Genomic DNA, 16,074 nt, shown 5'->3' with positions numbered 1-16,074 from the left:
GATCTCAATTCAAGGCCAGCCAGTCGAAAAGTTTGCAAGACCTTATGTCAAAGAATCAAAGAAAAAGCTGAAAATTATGGTTCACATAAAATCTGGCCCTGGGCAAAAATGTAAGACCTTATTTAAAAATTAATGAAAATGTTTTGCCTAGCAAGTTAGTAATCAGATAGCAATGCACATACATATCTGACTAAAGTCATTGAATGGTTTCTAAAGCATGAAAGAATGAATCTAAAGCAAAAAGGGGCTAAAAGGAAAGAGTGGTACAGCTCTTGCCTAGCACACACGAAAAGGTCCTGAAATCAAACCATATTATCACAAAACTAGCCAACAAACAACAAAAGTGCTGCATGCAGAAGTGACCAAAACTGATAAACAAAAGCCAGATCCAAACAGAAGAGTATCAGGGAACGCAATGATACCAAGTCATGGAATTCTGATTGCTTTTAATCACCCAGGGGTTTTTCTAATACACATCGAGTGTCCCTTGCCCAGAATTCTCGAGACCAGGGTTCAGAGTTTAGAGTTTAGAATATTTTAATAGATTTTTCCTGGCCAAACAACCCAAATGTGAAAAATACAAAACGTGAAATTATCAGAAATCTGAGCCCTGTTGGGGCTCAAAAATGCCTTGGCTTGCAGATCATTTCAGAGTTCAGATCTTCATATTCATGATGTATGATAGACAGTAAGACTGTGCAGAGCAGTAGATCCCACCAAGGATGCCAATATACGTTACAATGAGAGTCGCAGAAGAGGCAGTCAATGAGAAAGGAAGCGAAGGTTTGACAAAGTACAGTCTGAACAGTTCTCATATTTGATGAAAAATATGAATCCATACATCTATGAAGCCCAACAACCTCCAAGAAGGATAAACTTAAGAGTTCTATGCATCGCTGCACGAATGTCAAAAGCTGAATAGAAGAGATTATCTTGAAAGCACTGAAGGCCTATGACTTGTCACATAAGAAATTTGCAGCAAGAGTCATATTTAACTCTGATGGCCACAAAATGGGGGATTCAAAGTGCTGAGGTACCATGGCTATCATTCAAGAATTCGGTCCCCAGCATTGTATCCTTCAGACTAAGTCCAGATGAAAACCTTCCCAGATAAACACACACTGAAATAATTCATTTGCCTCACAAGAAATACTGAACAGAGGTCTTCAGTCTGAAATGTGAGGCTCTTTGATATCTTCTCTACCAGCAGGGTGTTGGGGGTAGATGTCTACCTAAATAAATATAATAGACAGAGCAAGTAGTTTTGTTTGTAATTTTTTTCTTCTACCATCCTGTTCTTAAAAGGGAACCTAGTAAGGCAATAATTATCCAACTACATCTAGGTAAAACCAACTACATCCAGATATAAAGGTATCTAAAATAGATAAAGCCTGTGATTTTTCCTTAAGCTTTATCAAATATTTCAACCAATAAAATTAGAAATTATTTCAAAATCACCCAGATAGAAGTAATATTTACCATGCTTCGAAAAAGAAGAAGAAATTTGACAAGAAGGTGGACCATGTCATAGTGTTACCAATGTGACACAGGTAGAAAAATCTACCTGTTTTTATTCATGCCTCATTCAAAATCAGCACTCAAGAACCAATGAGTTATATAGGAAATTTTTGGCAAAAAGGTAGAACACAGTCTGTTTCTTATCTAGAAGTTAAACTACAGAAATGGCTTTCACAATAAAACATTTCAATTTCTTTCAGGGAGTTGTCTCATGGGGGCTGCTTTCCTTCCAGGTAGCATTGATATCATTTTAGGCCACAAACGTTCTGGTTCCTTTCCCATTACAGGTGTTTCAGAGATGCTGCTTTTCTCTCTCCAGGTTCTTGTGGTGGGTTCCTGCCCAACAGGAGATCAGCCCATATTTCTTTACTCTCCGGGCTGGCCAGATACATACGATGATTACCTTGACTGTACCTGGATCATTCAGGCTCCTGGCTCTACTGTGGAATTGAATATCCTCTCTGTGGATATTGAGTCTAGTTGGGCATGTGTTTATGATCAGCTTGTCATCAGAGATGGTGAGTAGCATTTTGAAAACACCCAGTTTCTGCTCTCAGACATAGTTGTTCCCAGAAAGTTATTCTCAGATGTGCACATCGCCACCATCTATTGTATATGAAATCCCATAGATACTGTGATCCTGAAAGCTATCAGATTCTAGAACTGCCTACAATGTCTAGACCATGTAAGGATAGTGTTAAATTGCCTGTAAACTGTCAAGGACATCACATTGTTCCTAAAAGAAACAAAAAAAAAATTATTTTGCGAGAGGTGTTACTAGGGACAATACTCTAAAATTTTAAGGTGTGCTACTTTTTTATTCAACAGCCCTGGAGATAAATCTTGATTTTTGTGTGTGTGTGTGTGTGTGTGTGTGTGTGTGTGTGTGTGTGTGTGTGTGTGTCTGTAAGTTGCCAAAGTATGTATATTTATATATGTATTTCTCATTGTCCCTTGAACTTGGGGGTAGAACAGGTAGAATTAAAGGGGAATAATGGTTGTGTGTTTCCTTTATATACTGGTTTGGGAGTGTTATACAAAGATGAAGAGGTATGAATAATATCAATGTGCACAAAATTGTGCTTCACAATTTGTACAGACTGAAGGGAAAAGATCAGAAGGGAGACTAGAACCTCCATATTAGCACAATAGTGTTTGTTTCTCAGTGTGAGGTGTGCCCCCTCCCCCATCCTGACTCCCAGCAGTCTTAAAATCATCTAGAAGACTGCCAATTTTCAGTAAAAGCAAAGACACATTTTCTTTGGCCCTCAGGTTGTGAATTCACATCTTGCCCTCTAGACTCAGTTTTTGACCCCTGCCCACCAAGGGGAAAAAATCAAATGGGTGGGGTGCATTTTATTCCCCTCTATTAGAGACTCACACCAATCCTATAACCTGATGAGACAATACACTCTGACCTTCCCCGTTTTCCATCAACAAGCAGCTGTCAGCATATTGCTCTGACACCAATACAATCCTGTGAATATTAAATTTAAACATTGCCTAGGGCAATATATCTCTCCCACACACATATTCTTAGTGTTCGGAATCCAGTAAAAGCTTTAAAAAAAATCTTCAGTAGGCAACCACCAATGAGGCAGAAGATGGTTGTTCTTTAATGATCACAGTCTTTCCATTTTGCACAATGTAAACTTTATCTTGGAAGCCTAGACTATAGGAAATGGTTTCTTAGCTTCATTGTGGGTGGTTGCCTAAATGAGCCCAAGCCCGTTTAATCATTTGTGAGAGATGAATACTTACCTTGTGGGATTTTTGTGTGAGATTTTGCAAGGAATAAGTGCAAAGCCCTCACAAAGAGCCAGAATTTGCAGGCGCAGAGTTCAGATCAGTTTCAACTTCCCTTCCTGTGGGTAGGCATCACTAAGAAGTGTTTCTCAGCATCATTGTTCAGATACGAGTCACTGGAAAGAGCTCACAACAAGAAGTGATTTTTATAGATCCCTTTTTGTTCACAAACAGAGTAGATACCTGAATTCTTCATTCATTCAGTGGCTCATACCTGCAATCCTAGCTTTTAAGATGGCTGAAATCTGAGGATCACAGTTAAAAGCAAGCCAAGGCAGGAAAGTCTGTGAGATTCTTTTTTTTTTGCGGGTCTTGGGGCTTCAACTCAAGGCCTGAGCACTGTCCCTGGCTTCTTTTTGCTCAAGGCTAGCACTCTACTACAGCACCACTTCTGGCCGTTTTCTATATATGTGGTGATGACGAATCGAACCCAGGGCTTCATGTACATGAGGCAAACACTCTTGCTACTTAGGCCATATTCCCAGCCCTGTGAGATTCTTATCTCAAAAAAATGAGTTCCTGAGTCTATACCACCTCAATGTGTTAGGTGGTTGGTTTTTCCATTCATTTCATAATGTTAAGCTTTTTTAGGAATCAGATTTGAAGTGCTACTTTGTTTGTTCTTTGTGTCAGTAGGCTTTGGGCTGTTGGTTTATTTATTACTTCTGATTAACAGGAATGTGGGACATTCTATAAAGCCAATCATTTGTCTCCCAGCAGTGACACATATCATGAGTGCAACTGGCCAGTCATCAGAGGCGCTTGGCCCTTGGCCGTGGGTGATGGGGAACATTTCCAGGGCCACCTCAGCACCCGTGGGAGAACCGAGTCATTTTTCCACCTGCTGGTTCAGTAGTCTTTTCTCCAACACATTTTTTTTTTTTTTTTGGCCAGTCCTGGGCCTTGGACTCAGGGCCTGAGCACTGTCCCTGGCTTCTTCCCGCTCAAGGCTAGCACTCTGCCACTTGAGCCACAGCGCCGCTTCTGGCCGTTTTCTGTATATGTGGTGCTGGGGAATCGAACCTAGGGCCTTGTGTATCCGAGGCAGGCACTCTTGCCACTAGGCTATATCCCCAGCCCCTCCAACACATTTTATGTAGCAAACATTTTTCCAATCTGAGATTCTGTGGAACTACATTGAGTTTTTACAAAGATTTTAGAAAGAAGATTTTAGAAGGAATGGAAGGAAGGACGGAGTGAGAGAAAGAGAGAGCGCACATGCGAGCTGGAGCTGAGGGAAGGTGTGAAAGTCCATCCCTCTCAGGGAATGACCTCTTTTTTTTTTTTTTTTTTGCCAGTCCTGGGTCTTGGACTCAGGGCCTGAGCACTGTCCCTGGCTTCTTCTTGCTCAAGGCTAGCACTCTGCCACTTGAGCCACAGCGCCACTTCTGGCCATTTTTTTCTGTATATGTGGTGCTGGGGAATTGAACCCAGGGCCTCATGTATACGAGGCAAGCACTCTTGCCGCTAGGCTATATCCCCAGCCCCAGGGAATGACCCCTTGACGTTGGTCTAGGGTCAGAGGCTGGGGTACTTAGACAGTTAACCTCCAGCAGTCTGAATTACTGAGGTCAGAGCCTTGAATGAATACAAACATACACAGCTCCTCCATCACTTCCTAGCCTCCCGTGCTCTAATTTTCCGTCTTAACTTCAGAAGCTAGTTTGTAGAACACGGTCTTGCTTTTTTTTAAATTCCCTATGCAGGGCTGGGAATGTGGCTTAGTGCTTGGTTTTGCATGGCTGAAGCCGTGGGTTTGAATCCACAGTACCATATAAACAGAAAAAGCCAGAAGTGGCGCTGTGGCTCACATGGTAGAGTGCTAGCCTTGAGCAAAAGAAGTTCAGGGACAGTGCCCAGGCCCTGAGTTCAAGCCCCAGGACTGGCAAAAAAAAAAAAAAAATCTCTATGCAAAAGGGCACAGGAAAAGGGCAGTCAGTACCCGGTATGCCAGACCTACTTCTGAAGAATCCCATGATCTTAGGAACTCTGGTGATCTGAAAGAAATGCGCTCACCACTTTGGCTGGGCTTCAAAATGACATTGGAGTAGACTCTTGTGTTTTCACATGGATGTTTCCTCTCTTCTGTCACAGGCGAAACTGATGTGTCCCCACGAGAAGCCCTCGTGTGTGGCAAAGAGGTCCCTGGCCCAATCCGATCTACTGGAGAGTTCATGTATATCCGCTTCACCAGTGATGGCAGTGTTGGCGGGGCAGGCTTCAACGCATCTGTCCACAAGAGTAAGGCACCTGACATCTGTCATCTGGCCTCCTCTCCTCTCCTCTCATCAGCTCTTCTCTGTTCTTTCACCCTCACTCCCCAGTTTAATTGGCTCATTAGTCCATGCCACAGATTAGAAATCAAGAGACTCAGGCCTCAGCTACTATAACAGCGTTAGCACCCACTAGTAGATGTTCACTCAACACTGCCTACACTCATCACTTCCTACCCTTGGGTTCCAATTAGTTTGGGGTCTCATTTCTTTGCCCTATATTTTGGAAACCCCCAAGAGGAAATCAGAAAGGCAAAACAAAACAAAACAAAAAAAAACAGTGGTCAAGGCCTTTTCAGTAATCTGCTTCTTTCTTCTTGGGAAAGGTTGTGGTGGCTATTTGCATGCCGACCGAGGAATTATCACGTCCCCCAAGTACCCAGAAGACTACCCTCCTAACCTCAACTGCTCTTGGCATGTCTTGGTCCAGAGTGGCCTGACCATCGGGGTCCACTTTGAGCAGACTTTTGAGATTCCAAATGGAGACTCTTCTTGCAACCAGGGAGATTACTTGGTGGTAAGTCTTGCTTGTTATTCTTTCTCAATCCCAGCATGATAGTTCCTTTCATGGCCCACCCATTGATGGGATCATTTTCATTCTGTCTTTCACAATATAAAGGGAGCTAATACAATTCCTATGTTTTTTTCAGCTAAAGAATGGAGCGGACCTCTCTTCTCCATCATTGGGTGTCCAAGGAGGAAATGGTCGTTTCTGTGGGAGCCATCCTCCATCAACGCTGTTCACTTCAGATAACCAAATGTTTGTTCAGTTCATATCGGATCACACTCAAGGAGGGAAAGGATTTAAGATCACATATGAGGCAAAGGGATTAGGTAAGTATTTGCATTGGTTGTTGTATCTGCATTTTCCCCACTGTTGTGCAGTCTCCTTTGTTGAATTGGATTTGGGGGGGGGGGGGGAGAAGAGAAACATGTACATTTTTTTTCTAAATTAAAGGTAATGTTATGAATATAATAACTTTTGGGGGTTTTGCTGTGATCAGGGTACATTGCAAATGAATACGGATATGGCAAAATGAAACCCCTTTCTACATCCAATAGATGCTAGTTAAAAAAGAAAGATTATATAGTATAAAAAAGAATACTTCCATATTTTCAAGCACTTACTATAATCTGATCCATTAAATATTTTTTAAACCTGTCCAAGATAAAATGTCCAATTATAAGTTAAACCTAGAATGAAGGTGCAAAGTGAGACTAATGGCTAGCATGAAAGAGCTGGAATAAAGCAAAATCTTTGATGAGACAGATGGAAATAAAACCTAATTCAGAGATGCAGGAAGAGAATGTTGAGGGAAAATACTAAGGATTTGAGGAAGGTTAGGATATATAGATGGATTTCTTGAGAACAGTAACAAATAAGAGAGTGCACACTGATAGGACTTTCATGCAGATCCTTTTATTTCTTTCTTAGAACTATGGGTATTGTGCTTAGGATCAAAAGGAATGGGGAAAATACAGTGTTCAGGGAGTAATGTTTCAAATGTTGTAAGAAGCTAACGGCTCTTTAGAGCTGAGTTTTAAAGAACATATATTCTCAGCGAAACCATTTTTATTAATTAATTGCACCCACAAAAATATTTGAGTCTGAAGGAAAAACATGGAGCAAGAATAGTTGAGGGTAATGTGCTGAAGGTGGCTCATGACTGTAATCCTACCTGCTCAGGTGGCTGAGATCTGAGGATTGACCTTTGAAGCCAGCCTGGGCAGGAAAATTCACTACTTACCCTCCCCCACTCAACACACTTACAGCCAGGAGTGGAGCTGTGGCTCACATGGTAGACTAAGCCCTGAGTGGGGGAGGGGGAAAAGCTCAGAGAAATTACCGAGGCCCTGAGTTCAAACTCTAGGACTGGTGCACGCACACACACGCACACACACACACACACACACACACACACACACACACACACACACGGCGAGTTCTAGGCAATGATAAATTCAGAATATGACTAAGTATCTGCATGACAGTAATGATAATATTACTTGCATTTATCAAAGCCAGTATCTCTGTGGCTAAGTTGTTGGACAGTTTAATTTCATTGCCATTTTATTAGTTATGTTTACACTTGCCTGATTGGCATACTAGAATTGCCAAATGAGATTACCTTTAGTTTTTAACCAAAGGAACATTTTCTTAAATAATACTTTGGTGTTTGAGAAAACAGGCATAAAAAACCTTTCTATTTTCTTGCTCTAAAAATCTAACCCATTATTTTTATGTCATGTATCCTTGTTCTTCAAATATATCTCAAACCGGAAAACATAAAACAGTATGAATCCAGTGTTATATGTGGCTTGAAGCATGTCAAGACCCACAGCTTTTTATCATGTCTCTGAGTCCAACTGCTCTCCACTTCACACTCTTATGTGTTACACACCCTTCCCATGTCACTAGCACTGGGTGCCTCACTTCGTTAGTTCTATGAGAGAATGTACAGTATTCATTGTGTGTGTGTTTGTGTGTGTAAATGGTGGGGCTTGATGAGCCTGGGCTCTTTTTCTGAGCATTTTTGCTTATGGCTAGTGCTCTACCACTTTGAGCTACAGCTCCACTTCCAGTTTGGGGGTGGTTAATTGAGGATATGAGTCTCATAGACTTTCCCACCCAGGCTGACTTCAAACCATGATCCTCAGATCTCAGCCTTCAGAGTAGCTACGATTTCAAGCGTGAGTCACCTGTGCCCAGCTTTATTCATTCTTTAATCTAATAATATTTAGTGAGGTACTTAGTGACATACCTGTGAGCCCCATTTAATAGCAAATTGAGACTGTACTTGCCCAAAGAGAAAACAAAATTCCCCATGGAATGAAATCAGAGCCTGGAAATACAGACTGAAATGCAGCAGGGTTGATTGATTACCCTTTGTTTCCTGACAGCTTGTGGGGGTAACATCTACATCAAGGATGCTGATTCTGAGGGTTATGTGATGTCCCCCAACTACCCTGACAATTATCCCCAGCACAGTGAATGCATCTGGATTCTATACGCTCCTCCAGGCCGCAGCGTAATCCTGACGTTTGAAAATCAATTCAATATTGAAGAAACACCCAAGTAGGTCTCTTCTATTTTAATGTTTCTCCTACCCAAAGTTAGTATTTTGTTTGTTTTGTTTTTGCCAGTCCTCGAGCTTGAACTCAGGGCCTGAGCACTGTCCCTGGCTTCTTTTTTCTCAAGGCTAGCACTCTACCTCTTGAGCCAAAGCGCCACTTCCGGCTCAGGTTTTTTCGTTTGTTTGTTTTGTTTTTTGTAAAGTTAGTATTTTGTAGCTGTCACCTCTGAGAAGAATCTATTCCTTTTCTCAGCAGTACGAGGTACAGAGGAAGTCTAGAGACAAAAAGACAAGCTTCATGGCTCCATCCACAAAGCCTTACCTCACTGTCCCGTCAGCTGAGCGGACTGTGGACAAAGATCGTGTCCCAGTAACCCTGACCCTGCAAACTTGCTCCAAGAGACAGTGCGGCTATCTGTTGGAGATTTATGTTTTCCGTTCTTCTTCTCACAGGAAAATATAGTGCTTTGGGTAGATGAATATTTATGTGCTTAGCCACTCTGGATGATAAATAGCTGTCTAATGAATGAGCTTGTATGACATGACACCAGGCCACCACAGGGTCAGAAAGAGCACCAAAGCAAACACGGTCCCCTTTGTTAAGGCTTGATTAAATAAGCAATCTTTTAGGATTACAACACAGAGTATAGTGTTGGAGATAAAACCTATACAGACTATAAAAACACCTCTGGGTTTTTCCTCTTTGGATGAAAGTATGTATACATTTTCATATATGCACTTGTGATTGATGGACAGAAGGATGTACATATTCGCAGGCGGTTGTTTGCCATATCTGACCACTGAGTGTGGTGTTACTCTTCTACTCACTGGCTAGTACTTGGCTGGTTTTTCATTCGCAGGAAACATGAATTAAAAGACTTGGCTTCTTTTACGGATATAGACTATCCCAGCTGAGACACTCTGTTAGTCCTGTTTTGGAAGCTGCTAACAAAGAGTTCATCCTATATAAGATTATCCTGTGAAACAAAAACCAGTTCTGTTGAATTCTGTGGGGGTCAGTTTGAAAATGATTTTTTGATTTGTAAAACTATTATAGGATGTGAAAGGCAAATAGATACTCTTCAGTGTAGTACACAAAAGCCTGCTTTTCTGGTCTACTAATGAAATGTGGTATTATCATTAGAAAAAATATACAGCTTAAAAATGGCATGACTTTTATTTGTTATTTGTTGTTTATTTGTTATTATTTGTTATTTATTTGTTATTATTTGTTATTTATTTGTTATTTGTTATTGTTATTTGTCATTTATTTGTTTTATTATGCATAAGTAGAAAAAGGGGGATTCCAATCTGACAAACAAAGGACACGAGTCTTAAGTTGCCTGCAATGATTTCATAGGGTTCTCGAACAAGGGTGGTAACATTTTCATTATTAAAGCAGTTGGCCATATACATTTAACTGATTATTTTTTCCCCACTTTAGCTGTACTTCGAGTTACTTGGAAGTGCGTGATGGAGCTGATTCAAATGCCCCACTGCTTTCCACATTGTGTGGCGTATCTTTGCCTGGGAAACTCTTTTCCTCAAGAGAGATGATGTATTTGAAATTTCAGTCAGACAACAGCCCCACCCGGATGGGATTCAAGGCCAAGTATTCTATAGGTAACAATAACAATATACCTCTTTTTAAAAGTCCGTATGTCTAATTTCAAGAATTATTTAAAAATGAACATGATGCTGAAAACCACAAACACTTAACAGTATAAATTTATCCTTTCATTTTCATGCAAGGACACTATATTTAGTAGATGAGTATTTCGTACCTTTTTTCAAATATGTCTGTGCATTTTATCTTGTTACATTGATTTCTTGTTTTCTTCCTCTTGCCGTGAAATAAGTACACTATTATTCAAACAATTAACTGGTTGTCAAACAATTTGATTTACAACACCGACTTTGATCTTATTGTTAGTAACAGAATAGTAGAGCTTTCTTCCTGCCTGGTTCTGAGGTCCATGCCAGTAAAAAGTAGATATTATAGTACATATTGAAAACATAGTCCAATATGCTCACATGTGTATTATTATAATTTGCTATCTGGTGAATCTGCACATTGTCCAATCCTATGTGTTTAATACAGCAAAAAAATTTTTTTTTTTTTTGGCCAGTCCTGGGCCTTGGACTCAGGGCCTGAGCACTGTCCCTGGCTTCCTTTTGCTCAAGGCTAGCACTCTGCGACTTGAGCCACAGCGCCACTTCTGGCCATTTTCTGTATATGTGGTGCTGGGGAATCGAACCCAGGGCCTCATGTATACGAGGCAAGCTCTCTTGCCACTAGGCCATATCCCCAGCCCTAATACAGCAAAACTTTTAAAAAGCCCTGCTATGACAAAATTTAACCTATATCCTAAGTCGTTATAGATCCTGAGTCAGATGACATGTAAATCAATCTAGCTATCACATTCTGCTGATAAAGAGATAATCAAATGCTGTTTTCAAAACTGGTTATGACAGAATATTGTTTATTGATAAAGAAACTAAAAATGGCAGGTATCACCAATAAGCACATTACTTGTTTTAACTGAATTTAGGCAGTCTGTTGAAAGATTCACTGTTGAATCATTGAACAGGGTACTAAACAGACATTATGAGCCTCCCAGTTGGTTCTTGACATGAAATGTACTTGCAACTAATGGCTCTCGTGTAGTGTAGAGACTTAATGTGACATTACAGAATGTACCACTCAATGGTCATCTTCTACTTCCCATTATTGACTGTTTCTTTTCCTATGAGCAATAGATTGCAAAAAGCAAGGCAAGGCTCCCTGAACATTTTCAGAGGTTTTGAAGCTTCAGTTTATATGTTGTTGTACTTTTCAAATGTGCTGGTTTAATTTATTTAAATGAAGTGTAATAGAATCTTTCTTCTCTCGTTTTATGTAGCTCAATGTGGAGGAACTGTAGAAGGGCAAAGCGGAGTGGTTGACAGCCCTGGCTACCCAACCCTTCAGTATCCACACAATTCAGTCTGCCAGTGGCATCTCCAGGGTCTCCAGGGACACTTTCTCACCATCAGTTTTGAACATTTTAGCCTTCAGAATTCTCCTGGCTGTGGAAAAGACTTTGTGGAGATCTGGGACAGCTCTATACCTGGTTGGTAAACTATGTGGGCTCCCCGTTATGAGTGTTTACTTTCTCATGTACCTGTTCAGCCACTAAAGTTTCTTTACTTCTGAGGAAGGCATATAACCTATGTCTACTTTCTATAGCAAAATAGCCATCGATCCTCTATGGGCAACACAGCAATTCTTTCTCTGGAGCCTACTCCTTCAACGTGGATGCCCAGAGCCCCAGTGCTCATTCTGGAGCTAATGCTGAAGCCCACATGGAGAGAATGCTATGGGAGGAAAGGAACTTGTCCTGCTGAGACTCAGGCCCAAATATAATTGTTGGGGTTATATTTGTTGTAGACTAATGACGGGAAAGGAGATTCATGTCAAATGCATCCTCGCGACTGTTGACTCACCATTTCCTTAACCACACAAACCAGCTTTCTTTGTGCTGAGACACTTGAATACATGGACATTTACTTATGGCTCTTTGCTTTCCTTGGCAGTAGTTATTGCTTCTTCATGAAATAATTTTATCCCTCCTTATTTTGTTTGCACCTGATGAATGCCTCAAGTAGTGGTTAAAAGAAATATGCATATATAAAATATGCATATATATTTATACATACTTATATAATTTCCGTTTGACTCTCACAGGACATCTTTTGGGCAGATACTGTGGAAACACCATTCCTGACAGTGTAGTAACTAGTAGCAATGTTGCCTTGGTCAGATTTGTCACAGATGGCTCTGTTGCTGCCTCAGGATTCAGAATGCAGTTTCAATCCAGCATTGAAAGTAAGTTTATTGATTTATTTGAGAAAAATGATTGATTCCTCACAGTATAGGGGCATCATGCTAGCACTGGCATTACAACGACCATCTTCTTAGCCCTTACAGTGTTCATCCATCAGGCACTGGTGGCTAATATCTATAATCCTAGCTACTCAGGAGCCTGAGATCTGAGGATTGTGGTTCAAAACTCACACAGGAGGAAAATCCATGAGACTCTTATCTCCAGTTAACCACCAGAAAACAGGAAGTGGTGCTTGACTCAAAGTGGTAGAGCTCTAGCTTTGGGCTGAAGAGCTCAGGGACAGTGTCCAGACCCAGAGTTCCAGCCCCACAACCAACCAAAAAATAAAGCATTACTAATATGATAACTTCTACAAAGAAATGATATGAGCATTAGAAAGCTGCATTAAGGGGTTGAAAAGGACACGATTCATTAATCCTGGAGTTACCCAGAATTCATATGCTCCAGTACTCTGACAAAATCAAGTAGTACAAGCTCTGGTCTAAGAAATTAGATAATTTAGTTTTCTTTAAGTTTACTACAAGTTTCTTAGGCCATGATGTCAATTAAGAACTTTCAGGCGGCTATCATCTATTGAGATTAGAAGTGAAATTATGTATGTTCCTTAAAAGTGCTTGCTCACATACATACAACAATAATTCCTCCCTTGGGATGGGGTTAGTGGCAGAGTGCTTCCCTAGCATGCTAGCAACCATGATTTCCTGCTTGCATGTCCAACATAGAAACAAAATCATAGGATAGAGTGCTATCCTAGAGCAAAAAGGCTGAGTTCAAGCCCCAAGACCAGTACACGCGCACGCGCACACACACACATCATATAGTAATAAATAAATGGAGCAGTTATCTTTTCTAGAAATTGTTTTAGAAGCATTCCTTGTGGAACGAGTCATTCTGATTTGATTGTGAATTCTCTTGTTTCCCCGCTTGTTCAGTGTGTGGTGGAGAGCTAACAGTCCCAATGGGAACGCTTTCTCCCAACTACTTGTCTAATCATCGTCATGGTCGGCTCTGTGAGTGGAGAATTACCGTGGAGGAAGGAAGGCGGATCACCTTAACTTTTACTGCCTTGTATCTGCCCTGGCAGCCATCGTGTGAGAAGGAACACGTGATTGTAAGTGTGCTCTTTGTGGTGCGTCTGGGATATCACAATCTGTAGTTGAAGGAGCTTATTGTCCCATCCATCAGTTAGAAAACTGGGTCAGAATACGGCCATGTAAGCCACCAAATCTCAGGCAAATTCTAGATTTTTACATAAAAAAGCCACCATAAGCTGTGAAAATAATTGTAAATGCTGATTTAAAAGACTATCCGATGTCACTACATACATTATGGTCATTCATAGGATAAATTTCTGTCCTGTGCCAGGTGCAAGTGGCTTTCCTCAGCACAGCTCTGTTCCTTACCAGAGGAATGGAAGTTGTCCTGACAAGAGGCCAGGGCTACCAGCTCTCTAGGTTACCAACCTCATATGGCTAGAAATATGCTGAACGTGTTCTTCGCTTTTTTCTACAAAGGCAAACAAATGATGTCCATCAGTGCAAATAACCACTCTGTGTGTATAGTCTATGACTATGCAAATTGGATTCACATTAGGATTTTTCTTTTTTTCGGAATAATTATTTACTGTCAAAATGGTGTACAGAGGGGTTACAGTTTCCTATGTAAGGCAGTGGATACATTTCTTCTACAATTTGTTACTTCCTCCCTCATTTTCCTCCATCCCCCTTCCCTTTTCTCTCTCCCCCCATGAATTTTACATCAAATGGTTTTGGAGTCATTTGTCTTTTTATCCTTTGTCTCTCGATTTTGATATTCCCTTCCACTTCCCTAGTTCTAATACCAGTATATACAGTATCACTGTATCTGAGATACAGTGACAGCATGGGGACAACCAGTGGAAGGGGATACAAGAGGATCATCAACAAAAAAAGCTACGGTTTCACATGGCATATTGAAAGTAATTACAACAGCGATATAACACTCATTTCCATAACGTGGAGTTCATTTCACTTAGCATCATCTTATGTGTTCATAAGGGCATAGCTATTAGGCTCTTGTGATCCTCTGCTGTGACTAGCCTAAACCTGTGCTAATTATTCCCTATGAGGGAGACCATAGAGTCCATGTTTCTTTGGGTCTGACTCACTTCACTTTACAGCCAACTGCCTTTCTACAGTGTTTGTTTTATCAGTTGATACTAATTTCAGTTTCTGGTACCTCAGTTCCAAATCTTGATGATGGTTCTGGAGGTTTTTTTTTTCCCCATTCGTTGTTGAAGCTATAAAGAAGTTCCATTAGTTAGATCTTTAAATAAATATCAGAATCTTCCCACCTCATGTCTCTTGTCTCCCTATACTCTAACTGGAGAAGTAGGTATGAGGATTTCAAATCTAAGTCAAATCAGGTCGATTGTGGAGTCTGAGCTCATTTACTTAGTGTGTACAAGACTCCAGAGGTTCAGTCTCTAGCACTTCAACAGAATTATGTTGCCCCCATGAAAATTCTTTTAATGGACAGGAGCCTGTGACTCATGCGTATAATCCTAGATATTCAGGATGCTGAGATCTGAGGATGGTGGTTCGAAGGCAGCCTGGGAAGGAAAATCAATTAACCTCCAGAAAACTGGGGCTCAAAGTGGTAGAGTGCCAACCTTGAGCAAAAAACCGGAGGGACAACACCCAGGTCCTGAGTTCAAACACCACCACCAAAACAAAAAAATTCTTTTTCAGAGGAAAATACTAGACTAGATCATTACAAAATCCCATCCATCCTGACAGTATCTGCTGCCCCTTTCTGTCTCATCTTCTTGTTTGGTTTCGTCTTTTTTGCCAGTCCTGGGGCTTGAACTCAGGGCCTGAGCACTGTCCGTGGCCTCTTTTTGCTCAAGGCTAGCACTCTGCCACTTGAGCCACAGCGCTTTGTCTATATATGTGGTGCTGAGAATCGAACCCAGGGCTTCATGTATATGAGATGAGCACTTTACCACTAGGCCATATTCCTAGCCCCTAATTGTATTTTTTTTTCTTGTTTAGTTTTGTTTTTCTGTCTCATCTTCTTTGCTGTCTGTTCTCTAGGATCAAGGTACCATGGCTTCTTGAATAGGCTGAGGCTCCCACCTCAGGCCTTAGCATCCACCATTGTCCCATTGCCTCCTTTTGGGATGGTCGTCTTAGATGGGTGTGGCCCACATTCTCACTGCCTTTGAGTCTCTGCTCCAGTGAAGGAGCTGCGAGGCCTTTCCTAAGTGCCTTGTATTAAGTGAAGTCCATTTTGCTCCCTGGCCCTGTCATTTCCCAGAACTTAAACCAGCCAATGTGCTCACAGGAGTTTGTTTGTCTGTTTATTTCATTCACTACCCAATCACCAGTGCCTACGTGTCAAAGAGATAGTAATTGTTAACTTTTTAAAAACAAAACCTGCTTTTGTTTTCAGATTCTGTCTTCACGATTGGATAGTGAATTTCAGAATGACTGAAAACATCTCGTGATACTCCATAGCTTCCATATCTCAGATAAC

General features: G+C 41.0%; 1 protein-coding gene across 1 annotated transcript in view; it reads left to right on the top strand.

Annotated features, from left to right (window-relative positions):
- The window catches only part of Cubn (cubilin), a 203,154-nt gene that overhangs the window by 130,820 nt on the left and 56,260 nt on the right, over positions 1 to 16,074 (top strand). Inside the window, 10 exon segments of the mRNA XM_048368018.1 lie at positions 1,838 to 1,857; positions 1,859 to 2,036; positions 5,419 to 5,565; positions 5,924 to 6,114; positions 6,248 to 6,431; positions 8,499 to 8,673; positions 10,116 to 10,294; positions 11,575 to 11,784; positions 12,399 to 12,539; positions 13,491 to 13,669. Of these exon segments, the coding sequence (XP_048223975.1) occupies positions 1,838 to 1,857; positions 1,859 to 2,036; positions 5,419 to 5,565; positions 5,924 to 6,114; positions 6,248 to 6,431; positions 8,499 to 8,673; positions 10,116 to 10,294; positions 11,575 to 11,784; positions 12,399 to 12,539; positions 13,491 to 13,669 (1,604 nt within the window).

This window comes from Perognathus longimembris, chromosome 18 (assembly GCF_023159225.1).
Source record: "Perognathus longimembris pacificus isolate PPM17 chromosome 18, ASM2315922v1, whole genome shotgun sequence".
Taxonomy (NCBI): domain Eukaryota; kingdom Metazoa; phylum Chordata; class Mammalia; order Rodentia; family Heteromyidae; genus Perognathus; species Perognathus longimembris.
Note: the sequence above shows the minus strand (reverse complement) of the source record. Positions and strands in the feature narration are given on the sequence as shown.